The sequence below is a fragment of the Musa acuminata genome, chromosome BXJ2-6, assembly GCF_036884655.1.
Source record: "Musa acuminata AAA Group cultivar baxijiao chromosome BXJ2-6, Cavendish_Baxijiao_AAA, whole genome shotgun sequence".
NCBI lineage: Eukaryota > Viridiplantae > Streptophyta > Magnoliopsida > Zingiberales > Musaceae > Musa > Musa acuminata.
The window spans coordinates 37092370-37119098 of record NC_088343.1 but is presented as its reverse complement, the minus strand read 5'-3'; the positions used below and the strand labels follow the sequence as shown (position 1 = coordinate 37119098).

Below are 26729 nucleotides of genomic sequence, written 5' to 3'. Positions count from 1 at the left end.
TGATAAAATAACATTTAATTGGGTTAACTAAATCTGCTGACCCAAACAGTTGGAAAAATCAAGGGTTTTGTTGTTGTTGGCTAAATTGAATCCAATTGTGACTGAGATTTCCAAATATAATCATTAATGGATCAAGTTCACTTCAGCTTAAGCATATTTCATGTCAATCCTGAAACAACCCAATCCAGTCCACATAGATCACCGCCCCTACTGACATTACATTAATACCTTGGATGCAGGCTTATCGTCCTTGGTTCTGTATGCAAAAACTGCAAGTTAAATTTATCAAGAAGAATACTGCAAATTGTGAGTTGGATTAGAGATACGTGCACCTAATGCTAAAATACATAAGAAATTTCCGAAATATAACAATCAGATCAGCTTACGTTTATGCTTCTGATTCATGAAAAAAGCCCTAAAAATAATGATAGCATCGCGGACATCATGGTCCAAAATTTGAACACCCATGTCCAAGAAACATTACTGGGTAACTTAGAGAAGAACAACAATGATATCTTGAGACATTCTCAACATGCTTGATATAGGTTGAAAATAATTAGCCTGAAAATTAAAGATTTGGATTGTGTTTGCTGTTCATGTACAGTTTCAAACCCACAAAAAGAGGACAGGTGAGCAAGGCATACTTGTGTGGGAGCAATGCAAAATGGGGTCAAAAAGATCCTATTTCAAGTTCTTAGTAACATATATACCATTATATACCATTGTTTCTTTGCAAGAATTCTTCTACGACTTTAAAGTTCAAACTACACAATTGAAAATGAAATAACTGCTGTCAAAACCGTGCAAGGTGCATCCAATCCTAAGGTCATAGCTATATCAATTGTGAGGTTTTCTGTGCCTACTTTCCATTAATTCAAAAGATACAAAGAATTTGGAAGGAAAACCATAATGTGGGTTAATTTGAGGATATTACTCCACAAAAGTGATGACAGCAAAGTTGATAGTGTACCTGTACTGCAGCCATATGTGCTTGTACCTACTATACAAACCATGGGAAAGTTCATCTTTGCAATATCCAATGTTACTCAAAACTATTAATAGCTTTTTGTGGAAATCAGAAGCAGCAGCACGCCCACCATACAGAATAGATGAATCTTTCTCGAGACTATGCAGATATCCATTTTGCAAATGACTATTTTTTCTGCTTGATCTCTTCTGAGAAAGTTCAGTACCAATTCGTTCAAGACAACCTGAAACATTTGCACAATGGGAAAAAAACACATGATGATAATTCACAAACAAGATCTGAGCTACTATAAAGTGTAGTGGTCTAGCATACCTGCAAAATCCAAGAAAGAGTTAAGAAATGCAAGTCTAACCGATTCTTGAATTTCCTGAATATGTTCAAAGACGTACTGGTACTTAGTTGTTTCGTTCCTCAGACTCTGAACCATGCTAGAAGAGAAATAAATAAACTTTAGGATATAATATAATGAAAAAAATTAAACTATGTTAAAGAAACTGATGGTTACTGAATATCAATTTCAGCATCTTTTTCCCTTAATAACCAGGAAAATACTTCTCAAATTTATACACTAAGTAATAAACATACAAACCCATCAAAAATAGCATCTGCAAGTAGCCAATCAATATTAAGCTATAGTGAGAGTCAGATTCCGAGCTTGCTGTCGGTTAAGTTTACTGTAGTGGACTTACCAATCGGTTAGCCAATCAATATTAAGCTACAGTGAGAGTTAGATTCTGGTACTCATCGTACTTTTTAAAATTTTCTTCTCTTCTTCTACCTATGATGTTTCTCCTTCCCACTCCCTGCTATGTCGTCACCTCACCACTGCTGATTCTCCTCCTTTGCTGCTCATCTTCATCGCTGCATCATGCCACAGCTCACGGTATTGAACTTATATCTGTTTATCTTTGAGATAGATTCTCGCATTTTAGTTCACATTCATCTGTGCGTTGTTAATTTAAGCTTGATTTTTGCATGCAATCTATCTTTGTGAGATTTCAGTGTAAAATTTGCATGTAAATTCTCTCATACTATAAATACAAAAGGTTATCTCTGACACTAAGATTGTAAAGAGAGTGAAAAGGTCATCCTAAGCCTGCAAATGGAAGTTGTAAAGAGATCAATAGTGCCAAATTAATCCAGTCTTGTCAAATTTCTGAATCATGCTAACCAAAAAACATATGATCTGCCATGGTTTCATCATGTATTAATGGGTACAATATGTAACCAGTAATTATAAGAGAAACTAGTCAAGATTTAAAACTAGTCAAGTATGGGATCATATGGTCCAGAACCAGTCAATATTTAACTTTCCTAATATTTTTAAGCTGACACAACCGGTATGGTATGAAACTAGTCAAGATTTAAAAGCTTGTCCGTCACCATAATAGAGAAAATTAGTCAATCATAGCATTTGATACCATGGCGATGCTACTAGAAAAATGCATATCATGTGAGAAAATTATCTTTTGTAAGTGGATCATGACATATTGATGTATGTTGCTAATGTGTACTGTGCTATGATCTGCTTTCAAGGTATAGCTTGACATGACATAATTATTGGGCCTTGGTCTTGATAAGCATATCATGTGTTGATTAGGAAAGATTGTAACAACTAGAATAGTCCGCATCGGAAGTGAAGAATTATTGTGATCGTTTATAAGGTTTACTATTATCAATTTGGGCTGAAGCAATTTAAATTACATGGTTTTAGCCCCTATTAAGTAATGGAGTCAGTAGTGGAGCCAAATCATGGAAAGCACAAAAATAATTCATGTACTTGACTTTAGGTGCATCAATGTGGAAAGATTTATTCAAAAGTACATTTATACAATATTACCATTAGCCCAACATTGTTATTCCTCCAAGTTCTATTTTAAGATGTCCTTCAACTGATAAATTTGACATCAAATAAACAAAGATTCAAAGCTTCAAGCCTATTCACATGAGCCTATAAGCTTATGCCATGATAAAACACAAATAATGGATCCTATAAGAGAAAATCATATGTTATGATCTCCATTCATTCAGACCGGTATGTTCTGGATGGTATTTTCCGGTTCGGAGGTGAATGAAGATGTAGTAAGTCTTCTGAATCAACATTACCACTCGATTCAAGCCCCATTTTTATTTATTTTTTATTAGGTTACCCCTGCTGACCTCTCTCTTGATTTCTATTCTAGCATTTGCCCCCCTCGCACTGCTCGTCCCTCCCCTCTGCTCGTGGCATTCATATATAGCCCACTGCTTGTGCTACCTGCCGCTGCCGATACACCTGGTACTCCTCTCCTCCTCCCCCACTATAGCCGCCTCCTCCCCTCTTACTTCTTGCCCCCTTCCTCCTCTTCCATGCACACACACACACCCCTCCCCCTCCCAACCCCCTTTGGTACCATGATACGTACCAACATACCACGTGTTAGTATGTCGGTGCATACTAGACTCATGCCAGCCCACCCATAGACCAGTAAGGATCCGATACCCAAGATGGCAAACCTTGATGATAACAAAATTCATACTCAAAATCAGCCAGCAAAAACTGTCATTTTTATAAAATTGGAAGAAGTTACAGGTATCACACATAGAAGAGAAAGAACTCACATATCAATCTGATCCATAGCTGATATTGTCATCGCTTGAAATGCAAGGGGCAAGTAAGAAATTGCATAAGGAGATCTGTTACGCTCTAGAGTAGTCAAAGGAGTCCATGTTTCATCTTTGGAAATCTCCTTGGTTGTTGCCCTCATCCATGAGCAGAGCCTCAGAATATATATCTTTGTGATCTCAAAATAAAGGGCGTGCAAAGCTTCGACTGGAAGGGTCAGGAAAATACACTAAGAATAATTTTAATAATTCAACAAGAAAATTCTAATGGAAATTTTTGTTACCAGCAGATGAAGGAGCAGACTCTTTGCTCTCCAGTGTCTGGCATGCTTTAGCGATCTCTTTTATAGCATCACTCATATATGGTCGTAGAATGTTTGATTCATCAAAATCTCGGAAAGTACTTTGGACCTGTCAAAAATATTAGCTCAGCTATTAATCATTTCCAGAATTTGTCATATATAAATCAAAATGAAAAGATAACAGTAAAACAAAGTATGAAAGAACATAGCCACATGTGCAGGCGCACACATACACACACATACATATACATATATGTATGTCACAAACTCGACAGTTGACTTCTAGTAGATGTGGGAATCCCCCTCTCCCCCCCCCCCCCCCCCCCCCTCCTCCTTCTTCCTCCTCCACTGCACTGCAAGGATCACATCCGCATAGATAATCCTCCATTTATTTGCCCCAGTGGAATCAAGTTATTAACATCGACCGCCACCCCCTATCATCTTCTCTCCCTCATATGCTTCCTCTTTTCTTCCCTACCTCTTGTTTCAGCCCTCTCTTCATTGGTGCTCCACCACCGCCAAATGTCCTCTCTTCCCCTTTATTTCTCCTCCCTCTTCTTCAATCCTGTTCTCCATATTCCAGCACCCTCAACCACCACAAAGATAATCAGGGAGAAGGGTGCTAACAAGTCAAATGTAGAAGATGATTGTTTCGATGATGGCAATTCAACGTAAAAATGTGGCAAGGGCATTCGACGTAAGAGAAAGTGAGAAATAAGGACCACTAGACAACAAAGAAGACTAAAGATGAGTGCAAAAACATCCAAGTTCAAGGCCCTAAAAAACTGAAAGCAGGAAATTGATTCTAACGAAACAAAAAAGATGAAGGGCTAAAATCAAGTAATGGAGAAGACAAGAACATGGACGATATTGATGGTGATGTGACGGACCTTTATGATCATAAGAGCTCTCAGATTGATAGATGCTTAAATTTTGTTTGTTTTGTTATTTAAATATGAACTAATTAACATGATGATTGAGTGCTCTATTAATGTATAGAAACATGTAATTTGGTATTTTGGTGGTAATCTTCTTGCATACATAATGATATAAAACCCATGGTTTGATTGAAATTCTTGTTTTCATGACTATCTTTATCCATATAATTTTTACAATATAAGCACCTCAGATAACAAGAAATCTTGGCACTTTACAGAGCTTAGTTCTTTTCAGAACACTAATGAATAGTCATTTAAAAACCTCAAGATGCCTATGCTAAGCTCACATGGACTACCACACATCAAGTAGCATCCTATACATCAAAACGCATATGGAATCGTAGCCAACTGGAAAAGCAGGGATCAAGGATAATAACCGCAAGATAGCCATTTTTAAGAATCAGAACAACAAGAAATTAAAAATTACATATGGAATAAGTACTGCCAGATAGCCATCTTTACGGCTTTGTTGTTGTTGTACATGAAATAAGTACTGAGGCAACTAATCTTAATGGTGTTACATATAAACAAACATGTTTGTGGTATGTTAGAGATAGCATTAGTTGAGAATGAAATAAGACAAGATGTTTAAGATTGCTTGGAGATGTTCCATGAAGACAATTTTAAAAGAAGTCTAGTAAGAGTCAGCAATGCTGTGTGAAGCAAAGAAAACCAAAGAAGACAAACAAAAGAAAATAGTAAAAGAATCAAGTCTTCAGAATAATTGAGTGTTGTCCTAAATAGTGAAAAAACAATCCATCTGGTCACATATAAAGAATTGGCATAATTGAGCAGCCTTTGCTTAAATTATTCAGCAAGAAATTATACTGTTAGCAAGTGACAACAACAAGAACAAGAAAAACTATTTTATTCACCATGAAAACATATTCTTCCACACAAACAAAAAGTAAAAATTGTATTGAAGAAATTAATATGAAAAAGAGCCAGTTTCTTAAACAGGTAGAATAAGAAAAAAATTATGTAGCCGCCTACAGAAACTTGAATTCCACACACACGATAAAATATTTAGGAAAATGCTCTATAACAAAGTAACAAGGATACCCTTTGTAATCCAGCATCCATTTACAATTTTCAAACTAATGCATGAATGAGATTTCTAGAGATGCAAATAAAGATGTCAGCTGTTACTATACCTTCGCCTCAAATGCAGTTATAGTACCCTGAATCATGGCTGCAACTTCTTCAAGAGTATGAGTGGAATACTTGATCTCACCAACTTTTTCCTCATTCTTACTCAAGGCAGGCTTAGCATTTGTCTCTGAATCAAGAAGCACACCACCAGTGGTTACCTGTAAAGATTTTCATATCTATGTGGATCAGGAAGGTTCATTCCTATCTTATAAATACAAACACATATAAATTTGCAAAATCGATGACTGTGGCTCAGTATCCCCAATCCCAACAGGGAAAAGATGAAAGATGAAGGCACATCCCTTGAAACACAAAGCCATTAATGTCTTTCTCAATAACAAGATACTATAGGGTAAAACCTAACAAAAGTGTTAAACAAAAAACATGCTCATAGATGTAATTTTCTTAAAACAGTTCCACCATTGCAGAATATTTCAACCATTTAGAACTATTACAGAAGGAAAAGATGAATGATACATAAACATACCTTTGCAAATTTTCCACTGAAAACAGATAAAGATAATCTCCAAAATGCCGGTATATGATGGATGAGTACAGAATTTAACATATGGATGTACCTTCCTCTTAAAGCATCCACTTCTTCCACGTCTGGATGCATGTCTACCTCAGGAGAGTCATCCAAGGGTGACTCTGTGTCTAGCTGAGTAAAACATAATATACAAGTAAAAAGAAAGTCAAAATATAAGCGCAATAGAAGAATAAACAAGTAATTACAACAATAATATGGATAAATTAAAGCAACTCCAAAAACTAACTAGAATCTGTGCTTGCATTATACACAAAGAATGTTTAATTTATCACAATCCTATCTGAGGTTCACAATTTCATGTACTGGTCAGCGTCCGACTCATACCATACCAGCCCATAACAAGTTTCAAAAAAAGCCTAAAAAAGGCTGAAAAAACAAAAGAACTGCTTGGTACACGGCTATTCCATCCTATACAGGTAGTACAGGCATTGAACCAGGTGTCCCAGCCAATACAGGCCCTATGTTGGGTGCTTACAAGTATGTTGTCAGACTGATAAACACCACCAATACCAAACCATACTAGGCAGCGGAACCGCAAACCATGATCTTCTCCTCAATCATATTCGTGAAACATCATACATAAATTTTAAAAGAAGTCATTGATTGTACCATAGATGTTGCAAGCATGGTTTGCAATACTGTACCATACCGCTCGGTATGGGCGGTACATACCGGTCCGATAGAGGACTGGTATGGATGGTACATCAGTACACCTTAGTGTACCATGTGTCGGGACACTCAGGACAACTTGGTACAGTTCGATACGTACCATACTGACAGCTAATCAGTACACCGGTATGATACGGTATTCAGAACCTTGGTTGCAAGTACATAATAGCTATTTCAAGTTTTGATAGTTCATAATCCACTATACGAGTAGCAAGAAATCCTTCTGGACCTAGAATGTCAACCATATTCTTACCAGTTTATTGGAGTCTTCCTGAAGTTGCCTCCATCTTGCATCAGATTTGACTTTCTCTCGAATCTCATTATGCAAAATTTCCATCTGACCCTCATGATTTAGAGTGCACTTTTCAAGCAAACTTCGAATCCTCCGATTCTAGCAAAAGATATAAAACTCAGGAGCCTTACCATAACATAAGACAAGAATTAACTTAGCATGAGCATGAAACTGCAAAGAAAAACAATCAGATGTGTCTGAATTTTTCTAAAAGAAACTATTCGATATAAACCTGAATATTAAGATAACGCCAGACAGGATCTGAACTGGGCTCCAGCTCCAACAGAAGCCTAACAATGTTCTCAAGCTAGAAAAAGCACATGACAGAAACTAAAGGTAAGATATAGTGCAATAGTTAATTAAAAGCAACAACAGATACAGAATTGAAAGTATAATCCTCAAAATGATAATGAATGTAAAACTTCGAATATGAAATCTTAATAGTGCAAAATTCTTGAAGTATTAGATTGATAATGTTACCAAGCATACAGGACAAACAAAAATGTGGCAGACATTAGACATCTTTTTAATGCCATCAATGATGGTTAACACTCTTCCAAAAGCGACAACAAAGCAATGTGCAGAAAACAAGAAGTAATTACTTGGACTATATTCAATCCATATTCCATAAGATATCACCACAGCATGAGAGCAGGGTAAGAAAAAAGCAAACTGGGAGGAAAAATAGACGGATGGGGTTTACTTCAATTTGCTATATTTTTTTAACTCTGTGCATCTAAGAATCACATATAGGTTTCTTATTGTCACAAATGCACCATATTGCTTCAAATGACCAAGATAAATCAAGCTTAACATGCATAAACACAGGACGCAATAAAATTTACAGAACATCCTTTTCCAATTTTTCATCCCTAAACATTGTTTCATCATCTAAAAACAGGAAAGGAGCCAACTTACATCAGCTAAGTCAAGCTCTGGATCTTCCATTGATTTATAAAGCATCCCTCTAAATTCATGCATTACTTTTTCCACTTCCTCAAGCACACGTTTCAGTATACCAACCTGCAAATGAGTCCATAAACAAATTGAGAACTGTTGAGAGAGTCTTGCTCAAAAATAATATTCAATACAAATTACAAATGAAGAAAATGAACATACAAACAAGCAAGAACTTGTTGTACAGAGATATTAACAATCGACTAGGACTCCTGAGATGCCTCGAGTAAAAAGTCCATGTCAAAGAAAAGGGCAAGTTAGTGTCTAAGGCTCCTGCCAATCATGTTGTGATGAATCCTAAGAGACCTATTTACTCTAAATCTTCGATATAATGAGCCAGGAGGTCTATTGAGCCCTCTCTTGACAATATGAAGCAAAACAACTCCATGGGCTCTCCGTGTGGGCCAACACATGTTGAGACAAGGGTTGCCTTATGCACAGCAAGATGAATTAGGTCCATGTCAAAATATCAGCTGGTTATGAGTTGGAACTTCACAAGGACATCATAGAGAGTTGAAGACGAGTTTGGTTAGCATATGTTTGATGACCTCAGCATATGGAGAATGATTAGTCCCACATAGAGAGTTGAAGACAAGTTTGGTTAGCATATGTTTGATGACCTCAGTAGTCATTACTCGTAACTTGGACGAGCATTTTAGGCCACGCAGTGTCTACATTTACCAAGTGAGCCACTGCAAATAGAGGTCTATGGAAGTTCAATGGACGCGTATTATATATAAATAGGATTAGCGATTATCATTGAATAAAACTTATCTGTCCACAACATATGAAATAGAACGAAAGTTTAAATCCAATCCAAGTTTGCAGAAAAGAGTATATTTTTCAAAATTGACTAAATAAAAGTATATCATTGGGGAATCAATGCTTTGTATTCTGTGTTTATGGAGAGAAATAACAAGAAAAAAAACAAAAGATATGCTGCTGTTTTTTCAAAGTAGCAAGGATCATTGGAAAAATGTCCAAACCCAATGATTTCACAAAGCAAAGGATACTAAAGGGGAAATATTATTTCACTTGTCTTGAATAACAGACCAAAACAAGTAAGAGAAATTGATTTGAGATGAGACAAACAATGGAGGTTAGAGATGGCTCACCAAGTATCTAAGGATTTCCCATCAAACTTTATCAAGACTACCCAAGAATTATGAGAAGTACAGAAAAGTGACAAACAATAGTCAAAGTTATTTCCTTTACAAGCAAAAAAAAAAAAGAATCCCAAGGTCTCTCTTCTGGTTTCCCAACACAAAGCTTACACAATAGCAGATGGAACATAAACTACATTGACTGCATAATGGGTTTAAGAAAATACTGAGCTATGAATATACGTGCACTCAACTTATGCATTTACTTTGTAACTCAAAATCACATATTTGATAAATAATTGTTAGATGCTTATGAAATATGTCATCAATACTCTTTGTAAGCATTTTGTTTACATCAATACTCAGTACCCTGAGCATTTTGCTTTCTTCGGCAGTAACTTTTCAACTATAAAGATGAATATATGATAAGAGGTTGTTTGCATATTGTTTGTTTTGAATATTTTAAGTATCAAAGATTGATACAATTAATAGAATGATCTTATTAAATTTATCATCAGCATTTTCTTTATCATTCTTGACATATTATATGAGTAAAAGTATTTTTTTCAACTATCAAAAAGTTAGAAGTGTTTCAACTATTTGTCATGTATCATCATATACGACTAACTATTCTAACACTATCAAATGTCAAAGTTTGTCATATAATAAAACCTATACGTAGGAACAAATATCGTTTATAGAAGGCTTCACAATAATTAGAATATTGGCATTTTTCACTTACAATTGATGTGAATAATCTCCATAGTTGTTGTATAAACTTGTTTATGAAAAAAAAGAAAAGGAAACCTATCAATTTTAATTCATTATGCTTATAAAATAAGATTTTCAATGACATGCCCAAAGAAGACCTTTAGAGGCTATGGTGAATTAAGCTTTAGATATACAACAACAATAAAATTTACCCTTAATTAAAAATTATGAACAATGAAAGAAAGGTAGAGGAAAACCTAAGAGAACTAAATAAAAAAGAATAAAAAAAAACATTTGATAGCTCTAGTTAGACTAATGATATTACCCTTGATAAAGCTATGATGGGAAAGCCAAATAAATAGTTGGGACATTGCAGCAAGTTGTTGTTACTTTATGAAATAAGGGTCTGCACATGGATATAAAGTGTTTTTGTGAATGAGTGGTACCTAGTCGATCGAATTGTGATCCCTCTGTCAAAATATTGTTAGAAACATCCTTCATGACTAGAGTTTTTCTAGACCTCCAAAGAGCTAATATAAGTGAAACACTAACTGAGAATAATGAAATGATACCAAGAGATGCGCCTTAAGAGTCTACACTCTACAATGTATTATATATAGGCTACTGTTGAACTCAACAAACCCGAATCACCACTGACTAACATACAAAAATACCTGACAATAAAAAGGAACTAAAAGGAAAAAAATGTCTTATATGTCCATGAATGTTCATATCACTGTTTATGAAGGCCGTATGTGAATGTACGCAATGTAGCTACCCGTGCAAATGGCTAACCAGCCTGGACATATTATAGGATTCCCAAATGTTAGCTTTAGCCATCGGTAGTCTACATCCCATTGTAGAGTCTACACTCTACAATGTCTTATATATAGGCTACTGTTGAACAAACCCGAATCACCACTGGCTAACATACAAAAATACCTGACAATAAAAAGGAACTAAAAGGAAAAAAATGCCCTATATGTCCATGAATGTTCATATCATTGTTTATGAAGGCCACATGTGAATGTACACAATGTAGCTGCCCGTGCAAATGGCTAACCAGCCTGGACATGTTATAGGATTCTCAAATGTTAGCTTTAGCCATCAGTAGTCATCCCATTTTGAAGAGAAGTGATCATGTCACTCACCATTATATCATAGGCAGTCCTTTCCAAATGTCATAATTTTCTTCATTTCCTTCTACAACAACTAATTCTTCAGATCGACACTAAATAACTAACAATTTAACTGCTTAAGTCAGCCAAATTTTTTTTTGTATCATACCCATTTCTTCTACCAATCTTGCTTTTGAGAATCAGACTGGAGAACAATATATGATGATTTATGGAATAAGAAATACCAATAAACTTTGTACAATGATGACAACCAACATAAGGCTGATATCTATCTTCCATAAAGTGTGGTCAGAAATATAGAGCTTACATGAGAGGGAAGAACAATAGACTTTGCTTTCCTGTACTCTCTAACAGCTAAATCATATTCGCCTTTAGCAATGCTCCCACGAATTGAACTTGGCAGATTGAACAGCGTTCGAAACCTCTGAAGCATTCCTTGAACTGATCTGATTTTCTCAGCTTGCACCTAATTATTATCAGGAAAGATGTGAAATAATGATCATAAGGCTAGGCAATCATCCTCAAAGAAAAAGATTAGGATATGAGCCTTCCAAATATGAAATTTTAGTTTTTACCTGCCTCTCAAATAGAGGTTGAAATGCATGGTTTGCAACTTGACTAATATTTTGGGTGGCTTCATACAGGCGAGCAGTACCTGCACCCTCTGGATCATCTTCTATCTGTCTCAGCTTTGACTGAATATCTACCAAACACAATTGACTTCTTACAATATTGGAAGAAAACTATCCAAAGTTAACAAAGAAACTCAAGAAAATCGTAAGATGAGAAATGAAGTTCATCAAAAGTGTTAAACGATCTTGTAAAGTACCATCAATTGTGGTCTTGCAAGAGACGAAGCAATCAAAATTTTCTTTTACCAACTGTTTTTTCTGCTGAGTCCTTCCTTTGAGATCATTTTTTAATGTAAGGGCACCAGATTCTAAATCCGCAGCACTTGTCTCTTGGTGAACCCGTGAAAGAAAAATCTTGGGGTCAAAGTGAGGAGATGAAGAGATTACTTTTTCTGCAAAAAAATACAAACTATGCAATGATGTTGAGTTATCAAGAGCATTGAGAATCAAGTTACACATAAAAGCACAAACTCTACCATTAATGTGTAAGTGTTAGTTGTAGTCAGATATGTTAAGGATTAGACTCATATTTGGGCTTCCATATGCTTTCAGTGTTGCTCCATAATCATGCTTAACATATGACTAAATTTCAAAAGGTTTATAGACAAACCTATATAATCAACTACATCAAATCAGATAACGGATATACCAAAAAACAACTTGTGATATAAGTGAAACTTTCAAGCATAAATAGGCAGATTCAGAAAAATGAAAATTTGATCGAAGTTAGGCCATTGAGAAGATAACTTTAATACAGTTATATCTAGTTCTCCAAGAGAGGACACAGAAAATGCAGAGTTGGTAATGGGCCAGGCGCAGGCTAGTCCTATAAAAGCCCAACCTGCTCCAACTGTTTGTTAGGCCTGGGTCAGCTCAAGTCCATATCAAAAGGCATTTAGCCTGACTATATAAAACGCTGGGGCCAGGACATGCCTGATGACCCAAGTAGTGAAACAAGCTATCATTTCATTCAGAAAACACCACTACTAGAGCAACAACTTTGCTCCTCTACTATTCCACCACTATAAAGCATCCTAGGTAACCCTGGCATATGTCACCACCACCATTTCCCCAGCTTCCCTCTGTCATCTTCCCTCTTCCTTCGCTTCAACAATAGTAGTAGCATAACAATTTCACAGCATTGTTGGAGATAGTACAGTTCTCAGTGCCATCCTTCTGCCAGGTTGGTGGAGGCTATAAGTGAAGTCATCATGGAAGAGATGGAGTATGCCCTGTAAGGCATGCTAAGATAAGGCTTGTGAACTTGGTATCTGATGAATTTGGAAATTGAGCAGGGCTTACCACTGGGGTATTATCCAGCAATGAGGGAAATACGGACCACATTGCTGTTGCGTTGTCAAGGGTCTGCTCAAAGCAGCTAACATAGAGGATGATACGAGCAGGCAGATGGAGAAGCCAGGGGTAATATCCCAAGCAAGGCTCCTTCCACTATCCTTGTTGATGGGGTCGTGCTGCAGTGAGGTTTATTTGTTGATGACAATCATGGAGAAGATGCTGATCAACTCGAGGAGAGGCATTGGTGGCCAACACCAATAGCAACTAGGAAGGAGTGCAGATCCTGTGGACTCAAAGGAGTGTCTCCTTTTTTTCCTTTTCATGGCTGGAGGTCGAAGAGAAGCATGACTCTATATGGACTGAGCTTTCGATAGATCCAAGTCACAGTAAGCCACATAGAGTTGAGCTCAGAAAACTCAGATGAGCTAATCTGAGCTAGCTCAATCAACACTTGGAAGCCCATACACCTTAGCCCTAGCCTGGCTCAGATGCGGATCAATAAATAGACTAGTGAAACAAATATTGTATGAGTAAACTTGAGTCTCGCCTTGCAAAACCTTCACATCTCTGAGCTTGAGTGTAGCGAAGCTACTAGTGGTCTGAGTGATGATGACTTAGCCTTACTTGTCTTTACCATAAGCTGCAAAATTTATTCTCCTAAAGCTGTCGGTAGGGATAAGAGAGGGTATTTGCAACCAATTGCTTCTCAAGGATGGCAGTTTCCCTTTACAGTAATTAGGTATCCTTATAGCTCCTAGAAGAATCCTATTTTTGCTCATAATTATATGGTGCAGAATTTTTTAGATCCAAGATAGGTGTTTTAGAGGGTGCCATGCTTCTCCAAGCTAGCAAGATTTTTTTTTTATTAATTCTGCTTTGAATGTCCCTCCTTTACATTCATTAAGTGTTACTTGCATACCTGAGGCTGCTTTGAATTGCTTAAATCAATTTATTAGAAATTTTCTATGAAAATTGGAGATAATGTCAAGGGTACACATTTGATCTCTTGGAATATTGTTCCTAAGCATCTCAGGGATTTGGGGATTAGGAATATCCACACTAACAAAATTTATCTTCAAGCTAGACATGTCTAAAATCCACCTTAATAGTGTTGATGAATTTGAGTTCTGGTTAAATTAATCTTCAAGCTAGACATGTCTATTTGGGCAAGGATTTTCAAAGCTAAGCATGTTCTGGTTAACTTTTGGAATTTGAGTCACCCTCCTAATATTAGTTGGAACTGAAGGCTTTTCCTTAGAGGACTCTTGAGGATTTAGGATCTGAGCTCTTTAAATTAATTGGTGATGACTCTAGTATTATTTCAATTCGAATGGCTGAGTCCTTGATACTCCTACTGGCTTAGGGCCTCCTTTCTGTAGAACTCCTCCATTATGCATGATCAGAGACCGATCACTTATTAGGATTGACACTATGTTTGGCCCCTTGCTTGTGATGATTATGGGAATTGGCATACCTCCTAATCTTAGTGATGGTATTTGACTATGGAGATATGATAGAAATGGAATGATGTCCACTGAATCTGATTTTAATTTTATTTTTTTCCCAAAGCTTGGAACATTCAGATGATAAGGACCAGCAGCGGATCTTGTGGAAGCTTCCTAGACCTGAAAAGGTGAAGATTGTTTGACGAAATCTTTTGCACCATGACCACTTGACATCTGATGGTGCTTATTGACATCTGATAAGCTGGAACTTTGTGCAGCAATGACCTTGAATTAAGCACCTATTTTTCAATTTTCTTTCTCTGCTAGAATGTGGTTTCTATGTGAGGAAAAATTTAGCATTGGTTAAATGAGAAGAGTGATGGTATGTTTGCTGATCCCAATGTTATGAGGACTATGATTGCAACTGTACGTTGGCAGATTTGTAATTTTCCTGATGACACCATCTTCAATGATACAGTTTGTAACCCTGTGGCTATGTTTTGTACAGTCCTTGCTGATTTACAAGTGCTGTATGTATGGTCTTATTCTGAAGGACAACGGAAGATATGTTGAATCTTTCTTAAAATTGGGGAGGCCTCAGTTAGGGTGGTGCAAGCTTAATAGTGATGTTTCTCGTGACTAAAATTGCAATGGCAGGACTAGCTTGTAGTTAGGAATTGTAACACACCTTGTACTTTTGGTGGATGTGAGTTTGTTGATGATAGCAACAGCCTATACTGTGAAGGATACAATCAAGGAAGGACTTCGAAAGGCTTTGCAAGATAGCATACTACATATTTCAACATTCTTGTGGACATCCTCAACCAGAAGTCTCCTCCTTGGAGAATACTTGATACAATTAAATACACTAATGCTACAAGAGATTTTTTTTTTTGGCTTTAAAGTGGAAGCACTGGGGCTGTCCACTGGTTGGCAAGCTTTACTATAGTTAACAAGGAGAATGAATTTTCCCTCCAGTTTGATGTTTTCAATTCACTTAGATGCTCAGGGTGAATTTTGTAATCATTTATTTAATTTAATATAATGTTCCTTTTGGGGAAAAACAACTTTTCAAGATATTTTAGATCCTTCAACTTTTTTGATTGGTTAAGGAATACAGTTTAAGCAGTCAAAATGTACAAAATTTATTACATAACTTACTCTAAGAACAACAAGGTAATGATGACAGAAACTCAAAACACTATAGACTTGAGGACCCTGTGATATATTAGTCACACCATAAAATCAACAGATCCTACGTAGCTATGCAAACCTCTCAAACTTCAACATCTTAGAACTTGAAAACACATGAACACACCAAAACTTGGATGAATAGCAACTTAAGCATGAAAAACCAATAAAGTAAAACACAGCAAACAAGATGAATTACAACTATCCACAAGGAAGCAAAACAAACAATACCTCGTACAGTAGGATCTAAAGTACCAGACCTTTCTCTTGAAACTGGAGAGCTTACTGAAGCATCAGTAATGAGCCTCAATGATTTGTTATCAATTACCCTGATAGATACACAATTGGAGCTATTAAGACCAATAGAGGTGAAATCCACACAGAAGTAACCAAGACAAACCAATGGACGCAATCCAAGCAATAATGAAAAGTATCAACAAGATCAGATTGTGTTACTTGTTTTTATGCAACTTCAGCAAAATGTGCGTATGCATGTATCTGTATATAAGGAGAACTGAAATAGAATTCTATGAAGAGGATTAAAGCCTCAACACTATCCCCTCAAAACCATCCATGAAGGCTTCAAGATGAAGATCAATTCCATTTAACATGATCTATGGTGTTCAGAACACTTGAAACAAAAATTTACATAGTTTAGATATATTTTGAAGGTTCATCAAACTAACAAAAATGAAATTGTGCAAAATACATTCAAGCACGAAAGTGAAATCCAAACTATTTCAATTAATGATCCAAATAACTGATGTAATCAAAGACAATGTTAAAAAAAAAAAGGTTGAACTGAGATGTACCGGTGGGTATTTATTAGACCAACCAGGAACTTATATACAGACTAATGAAATAAATCAATCGATACTATAGTAAGCCTATCAATTAAGCTTGGATTTTACAAAACATTGCATTATTCTCTGAAATCGAGGTAAATCCAATGTTATTTTCTTCAGTTTATTTGCTTATTCTTAAATATCAATAATGATAAATAGATTCATATTCTGGTTTAATGTTTAATTCGAATTCATGTTTTTCTTCTTCAACCGACCTCAAGATAAAGGCTAAGCCCTCATGTATTGGTTAGATCTATGTGGATCTAGGCTAGATCCGTGCTAATCTGATCAAAATCAGAATAGATCTAGACTAGAATGGTGTGGATACAACCAACTTGACATAGAACAAGGGTAGATCCATGTGAATTCAGTCAAGATCGGCGTACTCTAATCTAGATCCATGTGGATTTGACCAAGATCAATGCAGATCTAAGTTTGATCCACATAGATATAGCTAAATCCATCTATATCTGTGGAAGACTACTTACAGTCATCTAGGATTTATATCATATGTAACTTGTATTTACAAGCTTTTGGCGCATATTTGTAATGCATGGTCTTAAACACATGTTGAATCATTATTGAGTAATTTACACACAAAATTAGGTTTTAAAAGGATTTAGATGGCTCTAGAACTGGAATTAGTCAATATGATTGGTACCAACCAAGGTTCTCAATTTCAGTCTATACCAATATACCAAGCCCTGCTCGGTACGGTACGCATCGAGGCGTAATGATCAAAATCCGGGACGTATCAACCAATACACCTTGGTAATGATCGAAATCCGAGCGTACCGATCGGTACGCCTCAATAACGATCAGATTTCGACCGTTACCACCCGGTACAGACCTCATATCAGTCAATACGGGGTCAAAACACTAGTACTGCCCAGTAGAGGGCGGTCCGCGTGCCGGTATCCTCTCGGACCAGTACGTACCGCCCATACCAGGCGATACACATCAAAATTAAGAATCCTGGTACCAACCATTTACAAGTGTTGGTACAACATGTACAGGTATCCTGTTGATTCAACAAAGGTTTGTTTTTATTATAGAATTAAGATTTGGAACTTAAATGCATAAAAGAAATCCACTTGTTTAATACTTTTATATTATTTATCAAATCCAAACATATTCCTTCATTAAAAGTTAAAACTCCTTAATTTTTGTAAGAATGTTTTAGCTTTTTTTTCCATTTCTAAGACTTCTTAAATGTGTAGTCTTCAAGAAAGATTATCTGCAATTTCTAGTTTCCATGTTCTGATCTTGAAGTAACAAGTAATCCTCTTTTACAGTGGCATTGAAGTTTTGCTAATTGAACTGTTTTGTTCGATAGGTTTGATTCATGGATCAAAAATAAAATAGAAGATATTGTGCATGATAAAGGATGACACAGACAACCATAAGCGTTGACAAATTTTTTCCAACAATTAAACGACACAAATTTAGAATGTAAACTAAAACCAATAAAACCCAACAAATAAATTGATGGGCTTAACAATTGCAAAATATATACATAAATTCATTCAACTTATTGCGATCTAAAAATAATTGGGTCGATGCATAAAAAGAATCAACCTGTTTAGAACCTTTATTACTGACCAAATCAGAACATATGCTATATTGTTAAACAACTTTTTTTTTTGTCCACTTCATTCATATATAAAAATGTGTTAGCACGTACCTTATTTTCATTTATAAGTTTTTCTAATCATAGTAATGTGTCATTGATTTGCAGTTTCTGTGACTGACATGAAGTGGCAGGACCGAAGCCATGATTATTTTTCTCCCTACTTACAGTGGCATTGAACTTCTGCTAATTGAACTAACTAACTAATTTATTGCTGGATTATCTTATTCATGGTTTGGGAATTGTAAAAAAATACAACAAATGATAAACAGATCACATGGAGAGAAGCATAGCAGTGATATGCTTTCCAACATTGGATGATGCAAATTGAGAATGTAAATTAAACCCGACAAAAAACCAACAAATAAACCAATGAGGATCAACCTAAAAAAAAAAAATTATAAGCATATAATGGTGTTATCGTAAACATCAATGCCACCATAATGTAGTTACCCTAGTCCAAGTGGATCCAAAACTTCCACACCACGAGGTAAAGACTGCAAGTTTGCAAGCCCCTTGCGAGCCATTGGAGCTGTTTTTTGTTCAAGACCTTGTGCACCTGGTGCTGCCCGTGTTTCACGCATTTCTCGAACTCTGCGAGCAAGCTGAAAAATAAAAAAAAAAGGAAATGGGTCATTCATATTTTACCTTATCATGGTAAAAACATCCGTACAGCAATAATTCAACATTGTATGTATGCTCAAGAACATCAAATCAGTTACCATAACTACTGTTTCAATGACGGCTTTCAAGTTAAACTGATCCTGGTCAGAGGACCTATGTCATGACAAGTATTGAGCAACATAAGGAACAAATTAAAAAACAAGGGAAATAGTTAGACTCAGATTGGAAGCAGTTAGAATTGCATCAAATTCTGCCCAAAGCAACCAGATTCCACCATCTTTTGACTAATTCAGCAAATTTTAACAAGTTATGAAGAAGTCCAGTAGTTTTCAACAAATCATGATGGGCACTGCCAATTAGTTCTCGTGCTCCGAGCCAACCATTGCGTAGAACCAATCCGGAAAATCCAAATCCCAAACTGATCCTAACCCGATCGCACATTAAGCTTCAGTGTCATTCCAACCAGAATATATTCATCCATAACATGGCACAACAATTCAAGATCCTTGTATGTAGTTTTCTTAGGAACCACCCTACACCTGAAGTCTACATCCTTCCTTCTTGATGAATCCCCTAAAATTACTGCTTATGTTGTTAAGATACTCCCAATTAAAACCGGTTGGTCCATGCCATCAATGTAGGCCTAATTCACCCGTCATGCTTGATTCCTTTTTGAGATAAGAAACACAGTAAATAATATGTTATTTTCTAAAATAACATTCTTCTGGAACTTGGGTGAATTAACGTGCTCACAATATCTATCATAAAAAGTAAAACACAAGTTGAATGCTTTCTGGTAAGAAGGTATTAAGTTTTCCCATCGAAAACTTTCTGAATATTATGGCAGAATATTAAGTTTTTCTCAATTTCTCCTACACCTGTCAACTTTATCTTTTCAGCCCATTTCTAGTATCCATTTCGAAGATCATAATAGAGCAGAATTCTTGCCATCGTATGGAATAATAGTGCGATACTAACAATAGGGAACTTTGTTATGCTCGATCTCAAAGAGGAAAAAGAGAAAACTAATATACTCTAGAGATTAGACTAAAGACCAAGAATTTGATCCATAATTCCACTAACGTTCTCAAAATGATTAAAAAGGTTGGTGCTTTGACTAAGCTTACATTATACCAAATTCAGCATTCCTATTGATGAAAGATACAACTGGATGTGGCCTTAACATTTAGATGCCAACTGTGTATTTCCAAGCCCGAGGCTCTCAATTTCATGCATCCGAGTGTAGCAGCCAAATGTATTTCTGCTAGAGAAAAACTATTGACACTAGGAAAGAAAATCTAAAACAATAAAGCTTTAGAAGTTATGATAATGAACATAGCTTCAATTTGGATGCAAGACTCAAGAGACAACAGCAGGATCTCTCAATTTTACCAATTGACCTTCTCGACATCAAGATTTTTGGACGAGGCAATTTAAAGATAAAAAAAGTGGTCAAGCAAACTTTCTTGGGCATAATAAGACAAAGAGAACAATTAGAATCATCGGCAGTAGCTCCATAAACTTGAGCAAATCTAGAACCATTTAATTAAACAATCAGATAGCACAATAAAAATTTACGAAAGTCAGCACCAATAGCACAATTCGATCCCAAGAATTAACAAACAGATCGCTATTGGACGATCAACAATTAGGCGATCGAGATTACCTCGGCCTCATCGACCCTCTTCCAGCTGCTGGGCTCATCGTCGTCCGTCCCCAGATCCAAATCGTCCCTAGACGCCCGGTGTTCGCCGCTGCGCCCCCTCTGCGGCGCCGCGCGGTCCTTAGACGAGTCCTCGTCTCCGGATGAGATGCTCAGCATCTCGACGTCGGAATCATCGTCGTCGTCGACCCCGCCGCCGCGGCTGGGCTTCCGCTGATGCTGCTGCGGGGGCTGCTTCCCAGGAACGGGGTTCGCCCTGGGATTGGGGTTTCGCTGCTGATGCTGATCCTGAGCCATGAAGTGGGGCGGCGGCGGGGGCTGTATGAGGTTGACGACCGGCTTGGAGGCCTTCGCCGACGGCCTCTTGTAGTTGACCTCCCTCTGCGCTTGCTCCTTGAGAGCGATCTGGAGGAGCTCGTCCTCGTCGATGTCGCTGTCACTCGCCATTTATTTTCTCTCTCTCCAATTCCTCTTCCTTCTCCGCCTCTTTCGGCCTTCAGATCTGGCGATGGATTTGAAGATGCTGGAAGAAGGGTGTAAAGGACGGGATCGGAGACACCGCCTTTTGTGGCTCACGCTTTGCTCCGCGGTCAGCAAAGGGCGTCGAAAGTGTTTATTGGTTGATCCGTCTTCACCCGCCGGGTATACATAATGGGTGCGGTCACTGCTGTCTACGTTACACTGACGTCGGCCTGATCTCAGGTAGAGCTCCACGCGGACACATATACACATATTTAAGGGAATATTTTGAACGATAAATGGTAATAAATAACTTAAATTAAATTGTACGAAATTATTTATTACGTTAATTTTTCTTTCGTATCGGCTACTTTTAAATATAATTTCTCATCTTTAAAGATAATTGTGCAATGAGGGTTTGCTAACTTGAAAGGTGTGTCCCCATTACATTTTTAGGTTTAGAAAAATATCTATGATTTTATATGTGTGGAAAATAATTGTGCCTCTAAGGATTCTTATACATCAAAATTCTTATAAAAATATATTTACGGTAATTCATAGTGTTAATATAAATCATGGTTGCGTGATCAGAATGTTGATTTGGAATTAACTAGGATCATATTTCATATGTATCTCTCGTGTTGAATCATCATATTTCATATTTATCTCCTCTCGAATTATGTTAAATCTATAAAATTATTTTAGAAGCATGGCCAACAAAATCGATAGTTAAGTTAATCTCGATAGCATGTTATTGATCCCATATTGTGTTCTGTATTAAAATTTAAAAGTTTTGGAGTGCATATCGATTGTTTATCCTAAGATTTATAATTATTTTATAATTAACAATATGAATTAATGTCGAAACAATTATATATCTTTCTTAATCCGAAGAAGAATCATATTATATCGAATCTAGATAACTTACAATAATTATGGATGTAATATCTAAGAAATAATATTATATTAGTCGTAGGATATCATTGTATCGATAATATGATATGAGGGTATGGGTCGCATGACAGCAAGGTATCAAACACATAGCAACGAGGTGTTAGTCTTCTAAGGAATGCCTCATTAACATATCTTAATTTTTAAAGATGAACTAATGAATTAATCAATTTTTTATCAAACTTTAATTTGATAATCATTAATGCGGTATTTAGGTTCACAGTAAATTAATATATATATCTGGTTTGTCATTTGAAGACATATGAACCTCAAATAGTATCTTTAGGATAAGAATGATTCGATAAACTTATAAGTCTTTGATTCCGTCAACCAATGCGGAAAAAAATATTGATTATGAAAGATAATTACAGATAAACAGAAAACAAGTGTACTGACTGAATAGTATGGTTTGATTTATATACTCAGCACTTTATATGTACTTTATATGTGTGTCATTTCATCTCTATTAAGAATGATTTCACTTTGTCGTATATCAAAAACGATAAAAATGAGATCGATCTCATAAGTTCAAAGTGAAAGAATATTGATAGTAAAAAAAATTTGACCTAATGAGAAGATAGGAGACACAAAAGTTGAAATGGATGGTGGATAACAAGTTGAGGAACCTCATTTTAAGTTCCAACAGATTTCACCTTACATTTATCTCCTGTTTTTCCTATTTCTCTTTTATTTGAGACCAATTATCACCAGAAAAGATTATATTCAAGCATGAAGCATAAGGGGCAAATGAAGATGCAAGATCATGGAAGAAAAGGGAATAACCATTACCCATTGATGACGGAGATGATAGTGCAATTATTATTTATTACTAAAAATATTTTTATATTTGATATTATAAGGAACAGAATTTATCTAAAAGTACGAGCTATTGGATCCATGGTTTTTGTGCATGCAAATGCATACAAGTATTAGTAAATTCAACATGTACATTTATATTACAGTTGTATATTATACAAATATGGCTACTCGTTTTATGATTGCATTTATAGATATATAATTTATAGCATGATATTATAAATAGATAGATAATGAGAGATTGTAGTGATTAGAAGGAATTTATGCAAAAAAAAAGAGGAGCATATAGGCAAAAACAAAAAAGGTATATGTATCAACTTAGATGCATGACAGGATAAATACTTTCTCATCTCAAATTATATAATTTGTGATTGTCTAAATCACCTTACAGAGCTTAAATTTTAGAATATAATTGATAAATATTATATATTTTTCTCTTGTTTATTAAAAATGATAAGAGGAGGGTAAATATATAGACTATTTTTATGATTCGAATCATGATCTCTCACGGATCATAAAGAAATAATCTTAATATTCTACTTATTTTTTAGAAATATATACATATATTAAATAAAGTCAAGTTTTCACAATTATAGTTGAAAACAGGACAGGCTGTGCTTCTTCCTCCAAATGTAAAGGTGCATGAACGTGTACATATTACAAAAGATAGAGGTTTAAATGTAGGGAGAAACATTGGAGTTGTGTGTATGACATGCTTAAGGATATTGAGTATGTGATGGGAAATGCACCCAATATTACAGATAAGTTAAGGCGTATAGACCGCACAAGGAACAATCATGGAGATTCTCAAGGAACAAGAATGAGATATACGACACCACGAGGAGCAATTATGGAGATTCCCACGAAACAAGAATGGAGGAACATGTGATCACTGGTCTTTGAAGGAACAAGTCCTGTACTTTTTCTGATAGAGGTCCCCTTCCGGTCCACAAGGAAAAAGAAAGCCAAGGAGAAAACACTCACATGGTTCACAGCATTCTGCATCATATCACCACCTCGAGTTGTTTCAGATCCCATCGACATGTCAAAAGAAAAAAAGGCAGAACTTGCTGTGATGAAGCAAAAGTGTTTGTCGAGATGAGAAATCTCGTAATGAAGCAAATTATTAAGTGGTTATGTAAAGAATAAATATAAGGACTGTCAGACTCAGGCAACCATTGTCAACTTCCGATAAATAGCCTTCATTGCAGATACAGATTTTAAGCAGTGATGTTATGGCAGTTCACATATATTTATGGTGCCTGAAGTACAGGTACAGCTCGAGCAAATCCAACATACCCCCAACAAAACCACATCAATTTGGAAAAAGACTTGCGTGATTCAGTCTTGAAAAGCAGCCTGAAGAGTAGTAACCGTGACTTGGGGACCATGGAACTCAGAAGCACTTCCTGTGGACAATGGAAGGACCGGATTCCTCGTATTCGCCCTTGGAGATCCACATCTGGTGCATTATTAAACAAAAAAGAGTAAAAAATTATGATCATGAAATAGCAGCGAAACGTTTCTGAATCTTGATAATTTGCAAATGTGGATCAAGATATTACCTGCTGAAAAGTGCTGAGCGAAGCAAGGATGGAGCCTCCAATCCAGACACTGTACTTGCGCTCTGGTGGGGCAACCACCTTAATCTTCATGCTGCTTGGGGCGAGCGCTGTGATCTCCTTGCTCATGCGGTCAGCGATTCCAGGAAACATAGTCGTACCACCACTGAGAACGATGTTGCCATACAGGTCCTTTCTGATATCCACATCACACTTCATGATGGAATTGTAAGTGGTCTCATGGATACCAGCAGCCTCCATGCCAATCAGAGATGGCTGGAAGAGAACCTCCGGGCATCTGAATCTCTCCGCACCAATCGTGATGACCTGCCCATCAGGTAACTCATAGCTCTTTTCCACAGAGGAACTACCTTTGGCATTCTCCAGCTCCTGTTCATAATCCAGGGCAACGTAGGCAAGCTTTTCCTTGATATCCCTGACAATTTCCCGTTCAGCAGTGGTAGTGAAGGAATAACCTCTCTCCGTAAGAATCTTCATCAAAGCATCTGTGAGGTCACGACCAGCAAGGTCCAAACGAAGGATGGCATGAGGGAGGGCATATCCTTCGTATATAGGAACAGTGTGGCTCACACCATCACCAGAATCAAGCACAATACCTATTAAGAAGAGTGCCACAGATCAGCATTTACACATCATGTTTGAGACTTTAATCAAGTTGAAGGAGGCATACCGGTTGTACGACCACTAGCATAAAGGGAAAGAACAGCCTGAATTGCTACATACATAGCCGGAACATTGAAGGTTTCAAACATAATTTGGGTCATCTTCTCTCGGTTTGCCTTGGGATTGAGAGGGGCTTCGGTGAGCAATACAGGGTGCTCCTCAGGGGCAACACGAAGCTCATTATAGAAGGTGTGATGCCAGATCTTCTCCATGTCATCCCAGTTGCTAACAATGCCGTGTTCAATAGGGTACTTCAAGGTCAGGATACCTCTCTTTGATTGAGCCTCGTCACCAACATAAGCATCTTTTTGACCCATCCCAACCATGACACCAGTGTGGCGAGGTCGGCCTACGATGCTAGGGAATACAGCTCTAGGTGCATCATCTCCAGCGAAACCAGCCTGAAAGAGAACAGTTATATTTGTTGTTTGCAACATGATCAGGGAAAGAGGGACAAATTATAACATAAGAGAGGAAAAGGATGTCTAACCTTGACCATTCCAGTACCATTGTCACAGACAAGAGGCTGGATATCCTCGCCGTCAGCCATGTTATGGATATCTGCAAAACCAAATCGAAGGAGGAAGAACATATAATTCCACCCACATGCTCTAGCAAATTAATACCCAATAATTCAACATCAAAATAATCTTCTATTTATATACACTAATCCTTCCATAAACACAGGAAAGGCTGGTTTAACACTCAAAAGAGTAACTGAGAAATCTGCAACTATGTCCAGCAAGAAACTACAACGAAACTGTTTCGAAAGTTTCAAAGCAAGTATTGATATTATGTGACAAGAATTAATCAGGTAAAATCATTGACCACTTCATATTGTTCATAACTAACATATTTCGAGGTGTAATAATTCGATATTTTCCCTTAAAAAAACAGTTATTGAATATTTTCTTTTCCAAATTTCAGCTTCACAGCTGATGAACAATCAACATAAGGTAATTTTCATATTTTAAGATCGACCATCATGAATAAAAATATCATCAAACAGATATTAATAGAGGAACTCAATATAAAAGCAATATATGGGAGAATCAAATTGTTCCAGAATCAGAAACCAAAGGAAGAGCAATCCTTCACACAATATCCAAACACAATATCTTATCATCGCAAGCTTAAAGAATCAAGAAACAAGATAATGAGGCAGAAAAGGCAAGAACAGAGAAGCTGAACACCGAAGGTCAATAAGTTACCAAATCTTCGCTCGATCCACGATGTACCGATACGAATCAACAATCATTTTCTGAACCAGTTAATAGAACAATTTATACGCATCTAATACAACGTAGATCCTACAAGAGAACTCGCGAAAACCTAAAAAATAAACCAAAATCGATGGCATTCTACATGCTTAACACAGATCGGAAGACGAAGTCGACTGACCTTACACCGAAGCCCCTCTGCGCTTCCCCGAGAGATGGAGAGTGAGAGGTGCAGAGCGGCGACGAGAGAGACGGGGAGCGAGGCGAGTGGAAGGGCATTAAATAGGAAGACATCGAATGGATTTC

General features: G+C 36.7%; 2 protein-coding genes across 3 annotated transcripts in view; both read right to left on the bottom strand.

Moving 5' to 3' along the window:
• The window catches only part of LOC103989060 (exocyst complex component SEC5B), a 29268-nt gene extending 7930 nt beyond the window's left edge, over positions 1 to 21338 (bottom strand). The window contains exons 1-15 of one of the 2 annotated variants that reach the window (XM_018827798.2): positions 20735 to 21338; positions 18898 to 19049; positions 16201 to 16298; positions 12235 to 12429; positions 11981 to 12108; positions 11713 to 11871; positions 8414 to 8518; positions 7728 to 7802; positions 7457 to 7594; positions 6472 to 6645; positions 5987 to 6142; positions 3877 to 4003; positions 3590 to 3800; positions 1301 to 1416; positions 971 to 1211 (exon numbers count right to left, since the gene is read on the bottom strand). In XM_018827798.2, coding sequence (XP_018683343.2) covers positions 971 to 1211; positions 1301 to 1416; positions 3590 to 3800; positions 3877 to 4003; positions 5987 to 6142; positions 6472 to 6645; positions 7457 to 7594; positions 7728 to 7802; positions 8414 to 8518; positions 11713 to 11871; positions 11981 to 12108; positions 12235 to 12429; positions 16201 to 16298; positions 18898 to 19049; positions 20735 to 21178 — 2519 coding nt within the window. In that variant the 5' untranslated portion in view covers positions 21179 to 21338. The remainder of the gene's footprint in view (positions 1 to 970; positions 1212 to 1300; positions 1417 to 3589; positions 3801 to 3876; positions 4004 to 5986; positions 6143 to 6471; positions 6646 to 7456; positions 7595 to 7727; positions 7803 to 8413; positions 8519 to 11712; positions 11872 to 11980; positions 12109 to 12234; positions 12430 to 16200; positions 16299 to 18897; positions 19050 to 20734) is intronic. The other variant, XM_009407802.3, reaches the window with a different exon arrangement.
• Positions 21339 to 24143: 2805 nt separating this feature from the next.
• Positions 24144 to 26729, bottom strand: LOC103989059 (actin-3). The gene is made up of 5 exons (XM_009407801.3): positions 26605 to 26729; positions 25694 to 25764; positions 25211 to 25604; positions 24523 to 25136; positions 24144 to 24419 (listed from the first exon to the last, which is right to left on the bottom strand). The coding sequence occupies exons 2-5, from the start codon at positions 25751 to 25753 to the stop codon at positions 24354 to 24356; spliced, it is 1134 nt and encodes a 377-aa protein (XP_009406076.1). The 5' UTR covers positions 25754 to 25764; positions 26605 to 26729; the 3' UTR covers positions 24144 to 24353.